We start from the raw sequence: 21,178 nt of genomic DNA, 5'->3' as shown, positions 1-21,178 counted from the left end.
ATGCATCGTAGACCTTAAAATAGTTTGTTTATCGAAGCTATTGTCTCGCATAAAGAATGCATGAAGAATTATTTTTCCGATTGAATCATAGCATTGAAATGAAACGTTTATGGTACCCAGTATGATATTTAGCCTGGCTAAAACCCCTTCATTAAGAAAAATATTGGCATGTTGAGTGATTGAGGAGACTTGCAGTGCTACTTAAATGAAACATGTCCATCTTATTACTGGCTTCATTTACCATATTAATGTATTCAGGTTTCATCCATGAAGACTGCCTACTGTACTCCCCACTGTTCAGCTCTTGCTCTAACAATGTGGTGTACCTATTTTTAGCTGAATCAGATCAAACAAGGTCACGACGCAGACGTAAGACCAATGCAGTTAGAAAAGATTGCTTAGCCATCGTTTGTGTGTGTGTATGTGTGCGCATGTGTGTGTCCTAAATCTTTCCCTGTTCAAGTAGACTTGTATTGTTACAGAAATAACATTAAGACCCATTATGTCTTACATTCCCATCATAGTCATCTAAAATGCCTGTGTGTGCACATGCATGAGCTCTTGTTCTTGGGTGTAATACAGAGCAATAAAATGAATATGAAACTAAAAAGGGTAGATGAGTGGGTGTTCGGGAAAAGACAGAAGGCTTACTGGGACTAAATTTCACTTTGCTCACTGACTGAAACAAAACACTCACTGATGTATCGCTGATAGCTATGAAGATAAACATGAGCAAAGCACTAATAAACAGTAAACACAAAGGCTGGTGGGAATACAAGAGTGAATAAATTAACTGGATTTTCAGTGGATACGACTGGATGTGCTTAAACCTTCAGAGAGAAATCTTGGCGTTGAAATCCCAGAGAACGAAGAGAATGTTGACTCTGATTTCTCCTGACAGTTTCCTGTCCTGCTTGCCCTCAGGGTGTGTGTATGTGTGTGTGCGTGTGTGCATGCACACTTGTGTGTGCACGCTTGTTGCCGTCACTAGCTCCTCTGGTCGATGTTCGGAACATATGTCTGCTGTCTCCATGGTAACGTGATACATCAGAACCGCACTTAAGTCCACCTGAGGTCATGAATATTCCTCAACCGGAATATGGCCTCTGAAGCTCTGCGAGGAGTCACTTCAGTTCACACATCGATGTTGCCTTCATATTCGTGCTCATCACTTAACCCCGTCAGCCTCTTAATTTTATTCCCACATTGAGACTGGAGTTTAGATAAAAGATCCAGTTTTGTTCGGGCTTGGTGATTTATGTCCGATATACGTGTATATATCATCATCGTGATGCGAGGCGATATGTTGTCTGAGATTTTGGATGTTGTTATATCTTGATGTGGTATCAGTGTTAAAGGCTGCAGTACATTAAAGTGATATAATTTTCTGAACTTACCAGACTTTCCTACTTGTTATACTACTCACCTTTACCCATTAATCATTATATTGACATTACAAATGATTATCATAAATCTCAATGTGTTAATGTTTTGTGAAAGTACCAATAGTTGTCCCTACAATATTGTTGCAGTATCAATATTGAGGTATTGTCACAAATATCATGGTGTTCGATGTTGTTGCTCTAGCCTAACATTTATTAAGTACTTTCAAGGACATCAAGGACAAAATATTGTAATGTATATTGTGTATCAGGAAGAGGTTTAAAATTATTGTTATTTGCACTTTTCATCAAACCATACCATACCTGGATGTTGTTTAATGTATGTTTACAAAGTTGTTATATATATCGAGATATAAGACAGGTTTGTGTTACTCAAACAGAAAAGTTCAGCTTAGCAATTCCAACAAGCTGTTTTACACATCTGCCAAAAACGGCACCTGTAACAGTAAATGTATGCGGATAACAAACTGAGTATCACTGCAAATTCACAGTTAATTTGGAAAAACCTCGCCTGTTGCTGAGCTTCCAGCAGCTAAATCTTGTTTACCAGCTCAGTTTGTTTTGTTTGACTCCTATCTAAAATGCATACTGCATTTTGTATTGGGTTCTGGCTGAAATATGCACCGCATATGAATACCCCCCCCCTTATTTTCCCATCTCTTGGAATACACTGTTAGGAATATTAATGGTGAAAAATCCAGTCCAGTGGACAGGTTTCTCCTATAATCATCCCAGCTTTGTTAAATACTACACAGAGGTCAGCGCACTGTCATTCTCTCAACTCTAACTGGCTGATTAATGACCTGTCAATCACACACCGAGGGTGACTCCCAGGGCTGAGCAGTGTTGCGTATTTTTCTGTCTGTGTCAAAGTGATTCACAGTTCAAAATCAAACATTTGAACCAGGACAAGAATATTATAAAGTCAACAGCACACAGGGAATGTGTTCTTGATGGCTTTTCTCTGAGCTTAGCCCACTGCCACAGTTGAGTTTGAGTTATAAATGCAGAATTTTTGACTTTCCTCTCGCTTTGAAATGCTCCGTAAATTAAGTTGAGGCAAGGATGAGTCAAATCCAAAATAAACAAAACAACAAAGAGTTGAGAGTTCTTTGAACATCTAACACATGTTAAGTTTTAAGGGTCTTATATTGACAACTGTGACTAATGTTTTATTTATTTATGCTAGTGAGCTTCAGGTTGATGAGTTCGTTGGGTTAATGGTGTTTATCATACCCCTCACAGAATAGTTTTCTGTTAGATGTATGTAGTCATTAGCTATTTACTGCTCACCACATGAACAACGCTTTAAAAACAGTAAACAAAAAGCTGATTAGAATATAAATATGGATAGGATTGATGCTGATTTAATTATTTTTGGTGGGAGCTGTACCCCATCTCTCTCTCTCTCTTTCTCCCTCTATATCCTCTCACTGACATCCTCCTCCCGACTGCAGAAAAATGCCAAAATCTGCATTTAAATTGAAAGCTATTCATCTGCATATTTTTGATTATTCAATTAATTTGCCTCCTGTTTTTTTCCACCCCCCACCAATCATCAGCTGTGCCATACAGTGGAATTGTTTATTGTTGATGATGAAGCTGCTGTTGGTGGGAAAGGGGTGTATTTGTTAGTACCGTATATGTGTGCGGCGCAAAGGTGCAAATGAGAATTGAATGAAAAGTGAATTGAAGAGACATCCATTCTATAGAGGGCAGAGAGGACAAGACAGAGGGTGAGGTGGAGAAGAAAAGTCCCCTCATTAGCAGCTGAGAGCTGAGACAGAGGTCAGCTGATCTGTGAACAGTGTGCCATCACCTCAATATAGAGCCATCTGTCACAGCGTCACGTGCACACACAGTCTCAGGACTCTGTTTTAACAGTGAGCAGTGTGTCATGACTGTAAGGACGGGGGAAGCTTTCTCCAAGTATTTCATATATTGTGATATACTGTAAATTGTAAACTTTCAGCTTGTCGTGCTGATTACAGGTACACATAGCAGAAACCGCCCATCAAATGGAAACGAGAATGCAGAGAGCTTTTCAAAGTACAAATAATCCACAGAAACATTTGTTGTCTGGGGACCTCAAAGTGGCAAAAGAAGAGTATAATTAAACCTGCTTTGAAAAAATGCTTTGAAAAGGAGCAGCTGTTTTCCTTTTTAAAGTAGAGATTATGTTTGAGGAGATGTCATGTTTGCTGTGAGTGATGTGAGTTTTTTTTTCTTTTTCTTTTTTTTTCAACATAATGATCCAAATTACTACAATATGTAATAAATTGGAATTGGTACAATAAAGGTTTGTCCAATTTATTAGACTGTCGTGATCAATTAGGTTGCGTTTAATTACATTTACATGAAACAGTTACATTGTTGCAACCTAAACTATGAATAAATGGGATCAGTTGACTCACTTAAGACTAAAAGACTAAAACAAAAAAAGAAGGCCTATTCAATTTATACAATTACAACCACAATTTAGCTTAATTGCTTCAAATCACAATTAAAAGTGTATTTAAGAAACAGTGAGTCTATCTATCTATCTATCTATCTATCTATCTATCTATCTATCTATCTATCTATCTATCTATCTATCTATCTATCTATCTATCTATCTATCTATCTATCTATCTATCTCTCTCTCTCTCTTGTGAGAAATTTACAGCAATTGCAAAAACGTCCTATCTCGCAAACTTAAAGAAAGTGAGAAAAATTTAAGATCAACCAAATAACAAAAATCAAGAACATGGACAAAAACCTAACATATGAAACATACCGTGGAGGTAACGCTCATGTTAAGGTCAGGAAAATGGCAACAAGTGGAGCTGCCTCTCATCTTTGTGTTGGCAGTGAAACAAAGGCCTCAGTCGTTGGTCTCATGTGTTTCGGTGTAACTGTCGGAGGGGCGAAGGTGTGCACCTTTACTCTCACCCTGTCTGCTTTGGGGGGGGAATCATGATTGTCATTCAGTCAGCATGCAGCTCCTTGGTTGGATGAGGTCACTATGAAGCCCCGCCCTGCATCTCAAGCCAAGAAGTATCGATTTCCTTTAATTGGATAGACAAATGAAAAGAGGGGATGAATGGGATAGCACTGCTCCTCTCCATTGTTGAGGTGTGTCCTCCTTCGGTTTTGTGTGCAAGTTGATCTTGTTCGGTTCTTACCGCTCATCTCGGGGAAACAGATAAAAGTTTTATTCCATCCGTCTGTTTGGTGTGCTGGATGAGGCTGATGTCATGCTGCAGAAGGAACCTGTTGTATTGATATTTACCTAAACCTGGTGTTGCATTTTTTTTTCTGCATCTCCATCCCTTTGCTGGTGAGAGAAATCCAGTTGTTTTCATATATAAACAGAACATGTTGGTTTCATAAAGGTCAGATATTGTTTAAAACACTTTTTGGTGAAGTGTGAATATGCAAATAAGCATTGATAAGGTCAGTATTTGAATAAAACTGATTTAAAGAAATGCCTCCCTGACCTTTTATTAACTTCTTTTGAATTTATTCCCTACATAAGGAAGGAGAAACAAGTGTTGCTCAATGTGTTTCACTCTGAGGCACTTAAAAAAAAATTGCTTCTTTTAACCATCAAATACTTTTTTTCTTGATAACAATCTGTTAAAATTGAGTCAAAAACCATTAATTAGTCTGTCTGGCTTAATGGTGAGAACAAACATGACTCAAACACACATCTTGCATCAGAGTACACAGTGTCTGCTCTGATGCAAGATGTTTTACCATATGTGAATAGAATCACATAATATTAGTGCTTCATTCAAGTACTTCATTAGGCAGATGAGCCGTTATCGGTGCAGCTAAATTTACTGTCATTTATTCAACCAGGTAGGGTCCCTCTGGTGAAACATCACCAGAACAAGCATGCTAATTTCATGAATTCACTCATAAATCAGTTATGCACTGATACTAGTAGAACAACTGTCAATCATTTGATGATCACTTTAATCTGTCTTCCCCACAACAACAGGATTTGTTTCAGCTTTGATTTGAACTGGCAGTAGACAAGCTTTTTGTGTGAGCGTATCATTATGAAGTGTTGATGGCACAATGTACTGACTGTAAATTTAAGACACCATTGGCGTGTAGATTGGTTTCCTATAAACTTTGCTCAACTCTGCTGTTTTGTATGCCAGCGGGCACAGAATCTCTTGGGAAAATTAAGACTGACTGGAGATCCAGACAGGCTGGCAGCTTTTCATGTCTCCATTATAGACTTAATGAATGAATAAACCCGTGTTTTGTCCTGTGTTGTTGGTAGTTGCCAATCTGAGGAGAACAAAAAGGAAGCCAATTGTCTGCAACAGTGGCAACCACAGTAATACTGCTTGGTAATGCTTGGAGGGGGAAAGTTATCTGTTTCCACATGAAGACAGATTACCCAAACCCAAGTCAAACTCAGAAAAGAGGCATTGGGTTAAAAAAAAGAGAAGCAATTGGCTTTTGCAGTTTTCTGCATTTGGTCCTGTTCTAACAACTGACTGTGCACAATGTCGATTATCCTGCCATGGTAGAGGAAGGAGTAGGAAGCATTAGCTTTTTCAAACATCCCTGGAATGACATTCACATTTGGTGTAAACTTTTCAATTACGAGTGGAAACTACCTGGCTGCAGCAGGTAGAGAGGGAAGGAAGATACAATAAAAAAGGTGAATTACAGCATCATTAAACAGAACTCCTTTCAAAACGCTATCATTTACACACCGTTAATCAGAGAATTAAGGTGGAATTTTCCTTCAGCGCAGGAAGCCCAACTGCGTATTCTCATCTACACTTACGAACTAGATGAGTAGCAGCATTCCCATAAGGAGATATTTCCCCTCTCATTAGACACTTGCCATTCAAGCAGCAAGGTTGAGTCTATTTTACTGACACAATCCTGAATACTAGAAAGCTGCAGTGAAGATTACCACTACAGTATAATATTAATACAACCTCAAAAACATCATTCATATTTTAACATTTGAATTTAATCATTCTCATTCATTGAAAAACAGACAATCTGTGTCACAACCTTCACTGTGTGGGATGTTTGTGTAAAGGCTTTTCACATCAGGTGTCACAAAGTTATGGAGTTGTTAAGCTTTCCTTGTGCGCATTGGTATAATGTCTCCTGATGCCTTTCGCACGATGAAGCCTTGGTGAAAATGTCTGTGCAAACAACTACCCTTGCTTTATTTTTAACACTTAATAGGTGTAACTGGTCAGTCAGTCGACTCACCACTCTCATCCTGCCTGCAATGTCTCAAGAACTCTTTGATATCTGTAATTAACAGAAGCTGAGCCCTAATAATTTTGACAATTCCCTGATGTGTGTGCATGTGTGTGAGACCAATAACTTGATCACATACTTCACTGATAAAAAACTAATGACATTCCCATCAGCCTCAGCTGTACTTTGTCTGTTTAGAGCTAATTAGTAATCGTTGGTGTCACCGTCTCGGGAATATTGTCATAGCTTTATCAGAATGAGCTCGTTAGCATGCTGACGCTAGCATTCTGCTCAAGCCACCGCTGTGCCGAAGTGAAGTCTGACATGCCTGCTAGAATGCCTGTAGACAATTCAGGATTCACTGTTAATGTTTTTCCCTTACCTGGTCAGGCAAGCGGGTCAGAAAAGTGTTTGCACAAATTGAGATGTAGGCAGAGCAGCTGTGCTTTGGCCCCAAACCAGAGAGGGTCCATCTCAGGCGTGGTGTGTGTCTCAAGTCGGGATGTTTAAACCGGTTATAGTAAAGCGAATAGGTGCGGCACAGTTAAACTCAGTCCAGCAAAAATGTTCAGTGGAACATGTATTCCCCTTCTTGTGCCTACTACCTTGAGTTTACACTAACATCCCATTTCAGACCTAAACCACTGCCACGTCAGTTTTGTGCCCATAACCTTTTTTAATCTGTGTAAATCGGTCAGCCACCTGCGTATCTGTGCGTGTCTGCAAACCCCGATTTGGGGACACTGGTGTTTCTCCAGCGTATGAAGCGGTTATCTCAGTTTTCCTCTCCAACTGGCTGTGGGAGGTCTCACAGTCCTTGGCTTCCATAGTCCTCAATCAGCTCGTCCACTGTGTCTCACACACACACACACACTCATACACTCTTCAACAAGTCTGTTATGAGGACAAATTTGGGCAGAAGGTGTCTGAGACATCGGGATCTCCATGGTAACTGCCCGCGTTTCTTTTTTCTTTGATGTATGTGTTTCATGTTCCCAGAGCTCCAGCAGTTTCTCAAGCCGTGTGCACACACGTGTTTGTGTGTGTGCTTGTGATGAGCGTAGCAGCCTGAGGATATGGCCTGGCTTTCAGACAGGCATGCAGGGAAAGAAAACACCAGGGACCGTCAGGGAAATAAAGCCTCAGAGTGAGGCACTTAGATGGAGCGGCGGACAGTCGTCATGAGAAAGCCGGTGTGATTAGAAAAGCCTCACTGCGGTGTCCAGGCCTGTGCAATAAAGATTGATTTCGAATGAAATAAAGACCACATAGAAGGAGTAATGCTTGAGGAGGGGACCAAAACTGTGCTGTTGTGAGGTGTCCTTCATATCAAATGTTTCACAAACGCTTGTCTGTTAAATGTCAACAAGATTTTTCCTGTGGCCACAACTCAAGGGTCTGCTTAAACTGGTTCTCTGTGTTCTTGTACTTTTTCCATTTAAGTAATGTACTATATTGAGAAGACAAAGTAGTCACAATTCAGGAAGCAGAATGTCTGAGATGCTTTGAATCATAGGATTTGTAATCTCTATCATTTCTCCCTTAAAAAACATTTCACATCATGTCAGCCTCATTTGAGATTTTTCACCACCTCACCATTTATTCAAACGTCAGACCCAAAGGGGGGAATTTCTTTTATACCAAAGCATTCTTTGTTTGGCAACTTTTTGATAATGACCCAATTAATGACAGCCGAGCACATTTAAATAGCACTGTGTCCGGGTGTCACGGTGGCCTCGTAGTCTAAGACGCTTACCACGTAACCGCAACAAATCCAGCTGGAGACCTTTGTTGCATATCATCCCCCAATTTCCTGTCTACAGCCTCTTGACTGTATACTGTCCATTTATAATGCCACAAGGTTAAAAAGACTTATTAGATAATAGGAAGAAAATGAAAATAAGGAAGTGGCAGTAGCTTGAACACACTCCCTTCACATGTACAAAAAACAAAGATAAAATCATGTAGAGGACTTTTTCTTTTGAAGCAGGAATGAAAATGCACCATCAGAAATCTTTGTTTTGGTCTTGAATTCAGAAATAACTTGATTTTCTGTAAGGTAAAGAACTGCTGTTGCAATGAACATCGTAAACTGTAGGAACCATAATCAGTTTATAGGACGATAAAATTACTACATAGAATGTTCTCCATGAAAAAAAATGGATTTAAACTTGAATTACTCAGAAAGAAGACTCCATTAAGGCAGAATGAATCAACTGTGCTGTTGTATCATAGAAATCTTACCAGATGAACCAGATTAAGCCTTTAAGCGAAGATGAGCAGGAAGCTTTCACTGCTCAAAAATCAATTAACCCTAAATCTTCTCTCAGCTTGTCTCCCTCAGCGTGGACTGTGAGCTAATGTCGGTTGCATCTTTTTGGACATTTAGCTGAAGAACAACACTGAAACAGCAAGTCATTCTGTCTGTGTCTCTGGAGCACTCTCCATGCTGCTTTTAGCCTCGGTTTAGCACTGTGCAGTCAGCTAGCAAATGTCATTAGTTCAGTTATCCTCTCCTCTCTCTCCCATTAGAGATTTGTGGCTGTTGACACAAAAGTGAACAGCTGAGTTCACCTCATCCTGTTGTGTGTGAGGAAGCACACTAATTGGTTTATCAAGTAGGATTTACTTCATTTTTTTTCTTTCCGATGTCCTATTTATATAGCCTGTTCAATTTTCAAATAATGATGCTGAGCTTAACTGTATGATAATGTCCTCCTTAACATATAGGTCAGAAGTGTCATTTGGCAGCCTGTGGCTGTAACTTCTGGGAGAGAGTGAGGAAGAAAGTGTGAGATCTTCATCGGCAGTAGTGGTTGTTTAATGGTCTTCACCACCAGCAAATTGAGTTTGACTCTGAGATTATGTTGGAGTGCTGAGGATAAGTTTAGAAGTCTAACAGTCCAAGGAAAGAGACTCCTTACCTTTCCTCACCATTGCCATTTTAAAAATATTAATCTTTTATAGCCGGAAATAAGAAGTGTAGAAAAGTGTTAAAAAGGGTGTTAAAAATACTGCCAGGCAGATCAGGATCTTCAAGACAGCAGGCGGTGGTGCTCGCACCATGTTTCTAACAACAGCGAAAAGCTGCTGCTGTACGACAGATCATTTTCTATCGTGTGTTGTGGAAAGATCTGTGTCTGTTGCACACACTGACACAGGACGTTTCCCAGACGTCTCCATATCTTCCCAGCATGTCATGGGACTGCACTCCTCACTACCTTCCTCCCCTCCCCGCAATGCTTTAATTACTTTATCCCTCGTTTCTCTCCTCATCCCTTTCTCCTTCACTCCATCGCCCCGAGCTGCTCCTCATTCCTTTTAATTAATCCACACAGATTTAGACACCTTCACCCTGCTGTGAATGCGCACACACACACACACAAATACACACACACAGGCACGCTCACTTGACAATCCCCTCTAGACAATAACAACTTTAAGTGAGCTTGCCTCACTTTGAAAGTTTTTCTCTGGAGAGGGATGTAGTGGAAAGCCCAGGTCTTATTGTTTGGTATTGTCTTTTGATACCGGTGTGCTCGTGTCTCTGTGTGCAGGGCACGAATGGAAGCATGCAGCTCATGGAGACCGAGTTCTCCAAGACTCTTGGAGAGATGGTGGCCCTTCATCTGCATCACCAGAAGAGCATCCCGGCGTTCCTCTCCGCTGTGACCCTCGACCTCTTCAGTCGACAGACCACCGTCTGAAGTAATTTGACACCATTTTTGGACACAAGGATGAAGAATTTATCTTGGTTTTGGTTTTAATTTCCGGTGGTTTTGGCTTTCTCCCTCGCCTTCTTTCTGTCTCATCCGATATTCACAAAGTGTTCAAAATGTGACGGTATTCTCTCAAAAGCTCTGACATATGAATCGGGCCGTCAGCGCTGTGTTGTGGAGGATGAACACCTTGTTTGATGGAATACCTCCAACTGGCATTCAGACAGCTATGAAAGCTTCTTGGTATCCCCATTTGTACACTGAATATTTCATCAATGACACTTTGAAAGATACATTTTTTTCTTAACACAACAAAGTTGTCATCATAACAACACAGTAAGACACTCGTAGTTGGAGCTTTTTTGTCTTTTGTTTGTTTGTTTTTTTTATAGTGGGATTTTGAAAGAGACTTCCCACCGAGTTTAATACACACTGCGTGAAGCAAAATAAGCGTTTGTGTGGGTCTCTGGATCTGCGGCAGACGTGCTTTGCATGGTCTTTACCAAGACTCCTTTTGTATGCCGTTTTTTTGTCTCTTCTCTTGGGCCCTTATAAAAGGTTTCACCCAAATGTTTTGTGGTAACAAATAATCCAAACCAGTGCAAAGATGGTGTGAAAGAATTCATTTGAATACAAGTTTTTTTTTTCTCCCCTTTACTGAGATGAATTTGAGGTTGGTTTTCATCAGTACATCCACATGGTTTTATTATTCCAATTAATGATTAGGTGCTTCAGTTGAATATCAAATGAGCACTTGTTTCTCTCCAGACATTTCTATTAGGAGGGAAGATACAGAGATGGGAGCCGACCTTGCCTGCCTGCCTCTCAACACCTTCAGAATTGGCTCTATGGTGTGACTGTAGAGAAAAATAAATCTATAGTTGATCTGTAATAACCTCGCTAAATTTAAAACACACAATTCATAAGAACAGCATGCATTACGATGTACTCAGGTGGAGAGAGTTCAAGAGCATGTGTGTGTCACCTGGATCTGTTGTATACCCTGTTGACCTCAATAAGCTTGTCTCTTGGTTTTTCTTCATCAGTGCATAAAAGAGAAAACTGAACAAATAACCATGACACCAAAATGTGTGGAGTCATTTTGGCGTTCTAGTTCGTCTTTGTAGGTACAGATGTTTCTAGCATTGGCAGTAAGTTTAAAGGATAAGATTACCTGGCTTACATTTTAATCAGCTTGAACAAATGTGTTAGTTCTCATTAGCCTGAGCCATTTCTTTAATAACAGGTTCAGCTTTGTCACAGGAAACTTGCTTTTATGACACATTAGACGCATTTCCTCTACTCACCTGCCACATTCATATTGATAATGATGTGTCGTAGAGATGTAGAGATTAGACTGAGAGAACACACACACACACACACAGATCACAGGGATGCTTTAATGTTTTTCATGAAGTCTTTGGATATGAATTTGATCAACCATGAATTTTTCCTATTATTAATTTAGTTAACGATTGCACCTGTGTGTGTGTGTGTGTGTGTGTGTGTGTGTGTGTGTGTGTGTGTGTGTGAGCGAGTAATGTCTTGGTAGCTATAAAGAGAAATGGCAGAAACAAACATGGGGTGAAGAGGAAGCAAGGGAGCAATCCAATAAAAAGTGAGAAACAAAAGGAAGTGAACTGAGAATAAAGGCACTTATCACAGCAACAATATAAGATCTCCAGCTGGTGCAGCCATATGTCTCATGAGGAAAAACACATTCTCCTGTACAGCACATGCCACATACTGTCCTTGTTTTTCTCTTCATTTTTTTTCCACGCCCTTGCTCATTTTCACGACACAGCACATCTTCTGCACACCCCACAGCTTTCAGCTAGAGGTGATATTTTAGAGGGTTTCATATTAGATGTGCAATACGTACAGCGCTCGAGTGCACAACACTGTCCTGCAGCCGCGTGTGATGTATTGTGCCTTTTATCATGAATGCATCTGATAAAATTACTGTATTTTCTTGCCGTTTGACTTGCTGAAATGTAATCAATAAAAGCATATGTGGGACTGACTATTGGAAATTTTACTTTACTTGACAGAACATAAATTTGGCAGCAACGCACAAGTGTTATAACTCACCCGCTGAACGTCCGACCAGAGCAAGATCAGCGGCTGTGAGAAACCGGAGGACTCGATAACTATTCTCACCACCCTGTTGTCGCGCGACCCTGTGACCCTGGGTGCTGTGTCGTCAGGTGAAACTCCCCGGTAGGTTCTCTGAAAGCTAGAGGCCAGGCTAAGTGTGAGTCAAAGGCCGCTGTGAAACAGTGTCTTCACAAAAGGGCAACATCAACAGGGACTCCTTGTTTTATCCTGGTTGAAAAAGAGTGTTCGTGGGAGGGGAGGGGTAAAAAAAAAACAAAAAACCTACACCTGTTGTGTGTAGTCTCTGCTTGTCTGTTACCTTCCACAGACACAGTAGTTAAAACTGTAGTGAAATGCTGTTATAGGGTCTATATGATTGTCCATAGCTTATTTTTAGGTCTGTTTTGCTAAAAGTGATAAATGTAGGCGAGACTCTGGACCTCTAAATGACGAGTGCCTGAGCCACGCTACTCACGGCAGCCGTGTGGCTGTGCTGACCTCTTTATATAGGCACTGAAATGTAAAGCAACACTTTCAGCCCCACGCTGCACGTGCAGGGTGTGTGTTCAGCCTGTCACTGTTGTGAGTCTGATACCATCTTGACATTTGACTCCAATGACCTCCTGGCTAATCTGAAGATGGGCAAAGAGGTGAAGCAGAGGCAGTCCGGACGAAGCCTGGTGCTGTGTCACTCGATGGGTGATGCCCTTAATTATGCATAATTTTAAGCATTAATGTGATTTAAAGGATCAAATCCACCTCCCGTAAAGTAATCACAAACAAGGGAAATGATCTTTAGAGACCACACGCTGTTGTTTTTTTCATCAGGCTCTAAAGGTGTTTTTATTTTCTGCTATGGAGTTGGGATTTTTAAGACAAGCGTCTTTCAGCCGTGTGGTTCAAACTGATTTTAGTGCTTCGTAAAATAACTTGATTCATCGTTCATTTGAATGAGGCCATTCCATCGAGGCAGCAGAGGTGCAAACACAGACGGCTTTAGTGAAAAGAAACACCAGGTTTTTCACCAAAAATCTGAAAAACGAGGCCAGACTATTTCTGTAAAGAGCAATGTCATCTGGCTCGGCACTGCGCTGGCCAATCAAATGTTCACATTCCTTGTAGATTACTGTAATCTGGACACCATATTTCTACTATTTTGCCTGGTGGAAAAAAAAATATGATATGATTTGCCGGAGCAGTAAAAATCCATCTTCATAATGTTTTAAACCACAGCAGCATTTTCATATTTCACTATCTGCCCCCGTACCTGAAGCACGCCTCCTCCAAGGCAGCCGGTTGTTTTCTGTCTGAACACCTACTGAGTGTAACTCAAAGACCTTTATCTGCCCGGACCAGGATACCAGGGGACCCCTGGGAGTGGAGCTTGTAGGGCGAGCGTCTCATGGCTGAGCCTGTACCTGTTCGCCTGTAGAAGTAACACGAGGGCGACCACCCGCAAAACTGAACAAGTGCACAGGTCCAGTGTATTGCCAATTGGGTGGAAGGCACATTTTTATTTACTCAACCTTGCTGGCAAAAAAAGTAGCTTTTAGGAGGTAAAATCTCACCCCTATGTCACCGCAGTGGAAGGTGGAGAATTACCAACTAGATGTAAATATCCCCTCTATGGACGGTGTCAGTTCTGGAGCTCCCAGATAAAGGCTGGACTCTTCTTATCTGGATTTGTTCAGGATGGAAGTTTCTGGTGACTTCCTTGGTGGCTGCGAAAGAGAGCGGGACACATGGAAGGAGTCTGTTAAGCTGAAGGCCGAGGTTTCCCCGGCTTATCAGGAGGCCAGAAATCCAGAATCTGCCGGTCACAGGAGCAAAAACTCAGATGTTGGGACGAGTTGAAACACGATACTGTTTGGGGAAGAAATAAAATGCCCGGCAGGTGATTGTAAGAACAATTTCTCTAACAACGTCTACCACAGGCTGACTTCAGCAGGAAAGTCCTTCCACCAACAGAGCCTGTTGGAAAGTCAAACCTCCCACTGTAGCTTGTTCAGAAAAGAGCAACAAATTCTTTTCCATTACTTTTTCTATTTCTGTCCATTGACGCTGTAGCAGCTACTCCAGCCTCTAGAGGAGCTGCCATTTTTGTTTTTAATTGAACTGTCACTGCTCTTCCTGCAGTGGCTGCCAGTAGTTCCTCATTTTGGTTCAACCAGTGTTCAGCCAAAAGCGCATCACTTGATGCCCTGAAAGATGGATATACGAGATCATGTGTCCAAGTAATCTTGCAAATCCGAGTTGAAAGCGAGTTCAGCGGGTCATAAATTAGGATTTATCTGACAAACTGTCAGTCGACACAGGCGGAGCTGAGACGTTGTGTTTCCCGGGTATTTTCTGAGCGGAGGAGTGCAGCCGACCTCCTTGAACGATGTGTTGGATGGTGGAGGGAACATTTTTATTTCATTTCCTCTGTGTGTTTTTACTAGAAATGCGAATAGATAAGAGCAAAAAGAGCAGCTCTGTGCTGATCCTCTGAATGTGCTTCCACTGCTGTAATGTTTGAGTTCTGCCTGCAGAGAAAGAACAAAAAACACCTCCTCTCTTCAGCTGTCATCCACTTTATTTTAATTTCAGTCTCTCACTACCTGTTATACCCTAATTTTCCTCCTGCCCCTCATCCTCTGCGCTTTTCCAGCATCTTTCCACTCTTTTATTCATTCCTTTATCTTTATTTCATCAGCCCATCATCCCTCAGTCGAAAACAATTAGTACGCCCCCTGATATCTCGTTAACTATAAATGAGATGGCAGAGTGAAGTCGAAAATGCCAAAGCTGAGCTTTATAAACTCCGCAGCATACATCAGGTCTCACACACACAAACACCCGCCAGTCCTCACCGAGCAATCAACAATCAATTTTGAAAGGCCTGTTTTTAAAAAAAAAATAGGTGGCAGAAATAATTTCAAGGCAGCGCTTAATTTTTAAAATGCATGTTTGATTTATAAGAAAAAAGTACAGGAGTGGAATTCCATTTTTTTTTTTTTTTTTTTTTCCCCCACCACAGAGAAATATTGATAAGTGAGACCGGCTGAGAAGAGACTTTCCCACCACAGAGGAGAATCTCAGCTGGAAACCAGAGAGAGCGGAGAGAAAGACGACCTGTCACTTCCCTCTTTCATCTCTCATCCCTCTTCTCTTCCCGTCTATAACTTCTTTTGCTTAACTCTCCATCTGCCTGTTTCCACTCGCACGGGAAGCTCGGTGTGTTTATCTCCTGAAGAGTCTGTCTCCCACCTCTTCCTCCGGGCTGCCGCTCACCCCCTCGCTAAAATCCCAAGAGAGAGAGACAGAGCAGCTGTCGTGCCTTCGCTCAGATCTGAGCCTCTTTCTCCTTGAGGTTTCCCTCTCAGAGTAGAAGCAGCGTGATATTGTATTCTCTGAGAAGAGTTGTGTGTGTGTGTGTGTGTGTGTGTGTGTGTGTGTGTGTGTGTGTGAGTGTGACGAGGACTTCATGTGTATATACAGTAACGTGTGGTTTTGCGGTTTGACCTTTTTTGGTGCCTGAATTCAGTCGAACCTTTACCTGTAATCCCACTGTAGCCGGTGCTCATCTTTTAAAGGGTTATTCGGGTTTTGCAGCATAGATCTTGTTTTTGGCCATCATTTCCAGCTGTAATAATAACATTCTGTGCTTCAAGGTAATTGCTGCAATCTTGAAATACTCCCATATTTCATAAAAGAAGCCCCCGCGGGACAGAAAACACAGCAGTCAGATGATCATGAAGCTTTTAAACAATTTACCACCGATCGAGTTTCTGGTTCAACTCTGACCTGCTGTGCTCACCATGGAGGTTTTGTTACTTCCATTAAGAAACAAAATCAACAACCCAACAACCATAATTCAGTGCTACTGCTTTCTTTATGTTGGAGCTTTACATTTATGTAGGTTCAGTTTCATATTTTTATCTTGTGACAATGCTGTGCTTATGCTCTGGTTAGGCTTTTAAACACTTATTAGGAACAAGCATCGTGGTTTGGCTTAAAATACCTCTGCTGGTCGCCACATACAGGCTGGAAATGTCCCGAGGTCTCCTTCAAAAACACCCTGTTCTGTCACCAGAGGCACAGCTGGAGATGACCCAGTGTCCTGTGAAAAATCTCCTGTTTTTCGTTGCCACAAACACAGCTGTCACTGTCCCGGGGTTGCCTTAAAAACACCCCGTTTTGTCGCCACAGACATCAACTGGTGATGACCAATCCCCCCGTCAAAAGTTAACCCTCACCCTCCGTACAACCCAACGTCACCCACGCACGCGTTTCCGCAGCACTGAGGGAGAGACGGCGCCGCCACTCTATTTTGACCGGTCTGTTAATTAGTCTACAGTGCCACATAGGCCTGTGTGCTGCACGACAATCTGTCTGTCCATGAATAACGTTACTGCAGTAGCACACTTGCAAAACGGCGTTGAGCTGAGTGTGTGTGTGTGTGTGTGAGACAGCCGCTTGTTTGTGTGTGAGGTGAATCATAGTGCATCGCTGACAGTGAGACGGCGCCTGGTTTAGGGCGACAGATGGGTTTGCAGCGTAAAATACAAAATGCAGCGCCGTGATGTCACGGGCGTTTCACACATGACACACCGTGGACTCTCTCCGTGCTAATGTGCATAAATAAGTGAAGATATTTAAAACAATGTCTGTACGGATTCTGTCCTATTTTCAGGTGACAGATCATGAACAACGCTGAATTTTAAGTGTCTCAAACTGCCGTGGACTTTATGTGATCCGATTATACTCGTGCTCGTGTTGCACTTGAGGCCTCTGCTGCAGAACTTTGAAAAGCCATTTGCTTTATAGTGAGGCTTGGCAGTATAAACAATGCATATCATTTCTGTTTTAGAGATTATAGATTATGTACCCAAGATTCTTTGCATGCCCAAAAAAGAGGAAAGAAAGAGAGAAAATGGCGACGTCGCGCGGCGTAGATCATCACTTTCACAGTAACAATCGTAACATAAGGGTAAAACATCTGGTGATGCAACCAGGAAATGCTCCAAAGACTAGACCGTTCCATTTAACATCGGCTGACGCGGTTAACAAGGTCTCTCTGAAGGACTCGCCTTCGAAGACCGCAAAGGCCCTGAACTGAAACACAACAAATTACTCAACTTACCAGGCTGTTCTACAAATAATTGACCCATTTAGTCATTATATCCACATTACAGATGATTTATTATCATAATTCTCATTGTGTTAATGTTTTGTCAAAGTACAAGTAGCCATCCCTAAAATATTGCAGTATCAGTGTTGAGGTATTTGGTCATAAATAATGATATTCTGTCACTCAGTCTCAGCATTTATAATGTGTTTTCAGGACACTTCTAAATATCAAGTTAGATCATGTTAAACATATTATGATTATGATTATGAGTTTAAGGGCAAACCTTGATTTATATTATATGTAGCTGTATATTGTCTCACAGGGAATAAAACACAGTTTTGATAAAAGTGCCAGTGGCAACGCTGATGTTGTTGTAACTTACAGCTGCACATTCAGCTCGCTGCCCAGAAGATAACGAGATATGAATTCTGGCCGGTTCCGCCCGGCCCTGTCGGGTTTCCTGCTCCATCAGTAAAGCCGTGTTCCCAGATGTCAGCAATCAAGTTGATGATTGCAGTAAGACAAGCTTTAATTAAAGGGTGCTCCACTGGTTTTGATCAACGACACTGATTCATGATAAACATTATTTTAAGAATTGATTAAAGCCGCTGCAGCAGAACCCGACGTATCAGAGATTCTGATCCGTTATGCTAGTGGTGGATTCAGTAGCCTTGGACCGCGGGCCTGGAGCACAGCTCTGGTCTGGTAAACACTCTCCACACTCACAGATGGTTTTTTGTTTGTTTTTCTTTTTTTTCATTTTCAGCTGGACTGACCTCATTTCATATGTATCTCTATCACACAACTCCCTCTGGAGCTGTACAAGACTTTATTTTTTTCCACACACACAGCACCTTCTACCCAACACCTGTGTACAGACTTTGATGTCTAAAGTGGTTTAAATTCTTTAACCACGATCATCCTTTGATTTCAGGTTGTTGCATTTAATGGCTTTACGCTGTGATTCTCGACCCTTTTGGCTCGGGACTCAAAATGAAGTCAACAAGGAAATGAGCCACGTAGAGTCGAGAACGTCCTTTATTTCAGTCAGATTGTAATATATCATTTTTGTCTTGTCCGGTTCATCATGGGACCACTGGCTCTGCTCTTTCACTGATCACTCATGTATATATTTTTGTGACCATTCTACAAAGCAAACCTTTTTTTTTTTTTGAACAGCTTTCAGGATTGATTTCTTACATTCCAGGACTCTATTGTGTCTCCATTGTGTCTCCGTACCCCGGTTGACAATACAATGAGCTTGCAGAGACATGAAACCTGAAATTGGAAATCCATCAGAGCGCTTTTTATTTTTGGTTGTTTTTGCCGTTGTCACTCTGTAATACACCTATGTGCAGAGATTGCTTTGAAATCTCTTTGTGGCAGAGGCTTTCACAACGGTCCGACATCTAAGACTGATTAGTGCGCTGGCTGCACAACATCGACGAGCTGCAGGACTTTGTCAGGCAGACTTTTGTCTTTGGATTTTTTTTTTTTCTTGCATGGACTAAGTTTCTGTCTGTGGCTGACTCAGAAATGTCAGTCGTCAGTGTGAGCCTGACGGCACCAACATGGAGGGACAATAACTCACCTTTGACAGAACCTGCAGGTGAGGTACTGTTAGTTGAGATGGATCCTCAAAGTCAACCATATTCCTTGAAATATTTGGAAACCGCTTGGTAGCGACGTGATGTATGGATGGTTTTCACTTCTCTCTGTGGATGAAAATCTGATAATCATCAAGGTAACAGAAATTGCAGAAAGCAAAACAGATCAAGCTTTTAATGATCTTTTATTTACTTTTCCACAAAAAGAACACATAAAAAAATGAATGAGAATAAAAATCTTGGTAGCACAAAAACTGGTTAATGTTCACACGGCTGTTTGTTTATGTCAAAACATGCAAAGGCCAGTGAAAACAAAAGACTTGATGTTGTCTGATGATGTTGGGAGGTTTGTGATGGTAGCAGAAGGGTGTATGTAGAGAGAAGCACAGGAGAGAGAATCATAACACTGTTTCAAACCACCAGTGAAACATGGTGCTGGGATGTCCTGACTGTCATGGACTCTCCTCCACAGTCACCTGACCTCCGGGCTGTTAAACATTTTTGCGGCCGCTTCTTTGAAACATCTTCAAATCATTCTGAGATAACAGGAGTCTACAGGTGTGGCACAAACTTGTGGAGTCCATGCCAGCTCGAGTGCATGCTTCAACCTTTCATGCAAATTGTTGAGCTGATATCATTTGTATTGCATTCAAAAGAAGAAAAAAAAACAGTAAACGTGCCTTGATTCTGTGGTCTCAGACTTTTTGGACCTCGCTGCATCTTTAAACTTGAAAGTTTTAATTTTTTGTGGTATTTTCGGCTGTTACCTCGGGCTACTTAGTGATCATCCTCTGGCAGAACAACTAGCCAAAGCTAATGGTGTAATAATGCACTCAGAAATGGTTGCCAGACCAAAAGAACACAGTTGGAGGGAGTAGTGACGGGGCAAAGTTTACGCCTCTGATGACGTCCCTCCACAGAGCCGCTTCATTAACACAGATCTCTCCATTCATTATAACATTTTGGAGCTGATGCAGTGCTTAACGTCTGGCAAGAGTAATTCTCAACAGCGGCTGCCTCTAATCCTCGCTTCCATGCAGTATATATGGCTGTTCAGAGGGCCAGTGGAAATGTGCAGGCAGGTCTCCAGGCAGACTCCAATATGGCTGCCAGAGCGGGAGAGTGACAGTTTGGCTAATTAGAGCGCTTTTAATTTGCACTGCCTTGATCTCTCGTCTTAGCCTCCTTCAATCTGGGAGCTTGTGTGCAGGAATGCGTGTGTGTGTGTGTGTGTGTGTGTGTGCATGTGTGTGTGTTTGTATATTTTCAGCCAGTTCAGTGTCACCTTGTGCGGTAATTTAGAGAGGTGAGATAGTTTGAGGAAGGCTAAACGACCACATATCTGTCATTTAGCCTTCCTCAGACTTTGTCCATCCTCCACTTCTCTCTCCCCCGGTAAATCCATTTTGTCTTCTCCAAGAATTATTGTCTTCATGGCTCAAATCTTGCCCCTTGTTTTTCCAGCATGTGGCTCCAGAATTTCTCCGCACACACTCCTTTACTTTCCCCATAATAAAAGCCGCAGAAGAAATTCAGGTGTCCTTGTTTTGAAACGAAATGCAAATAAAATAAATTTTATACTGGGAATGTTGCTGCTCGTCTTTGAGATTGTATCTCGCGGATGATCGGGCCTACAAGATATTTCAACGGCAGCAGGTCGGTTACGTTCACACACCCAAAGAGCAGATAACCAGTGTAACCACTGACCTAATAACTCCTAAGTCGTGTTGTTTGCCTCTCAGGCGCCCTCGACCTTTCCACAGTGTTCTCTCATTTACACTGTACATTATTAATGCTTCTTGGCCTATCATTTACGTATGTGACTGTGTGTGTGTGTTGCAGAGAGGCTCCTTTTAGAGGGTTGATTTTAATATGTATTAATACAGTGGTGAGAATGTTTCCCATTATCACTCTTAACATCACGCTCTATCAAGCCGCCTCCTTCTACAGGCTGGCCCACATTAGGCTGTGATCTTTAATGGAGACAGCGAGTCTAATTCCCATTTTTAAAAG

At 41.6% G+C, this 21,178-nt stretch overlaps 1 protein-coding gene across 1 annotated transcript in view; it reads left to right on the top strand.

The window, feature by feature from the left end:
• The window catches only part of mad1l1 (mitotic arrest deficient 1 like 1), a 55,865-nt gene extending 43,493 nt beyond the window's left edge, over positions 1 to 12,372 (top strand). The window contains exon 18 of the mRNA XM_037093560.1: positions 10,187 to 12,372. Coding sequence (XP_036949455.1) covers positions 10,187 to 10,336 — 150 coding nt within the window. The 3' untranslated portion in view covers positions 10,337 to 12,372. The remainder of the gene's footprint in view (positions 1 to 10,186) is intronic.
• Positions 12,373 to 21,178: the final 8,806 nt, after the last annotated feature.

This window comes from Acanthopagrus latus, chromosome 1, assembly GCF_904848185.1.
Source record: "Acanthopagrus latus isolate v.2019 chromosome 1, fAcaLat1.1, whole genome shotgun sequence".
NCBI classification, from domain to species: domain Eukaryota; kingdom Metazoa; phylum Chordata; class Actinopteri; order Spariformes; family Sparidae; genus Acanthopagrus; species Acanthopagrus latus.
This window is presented reverse-complemented; position numbering and strand designations above follow the sequence as displayed.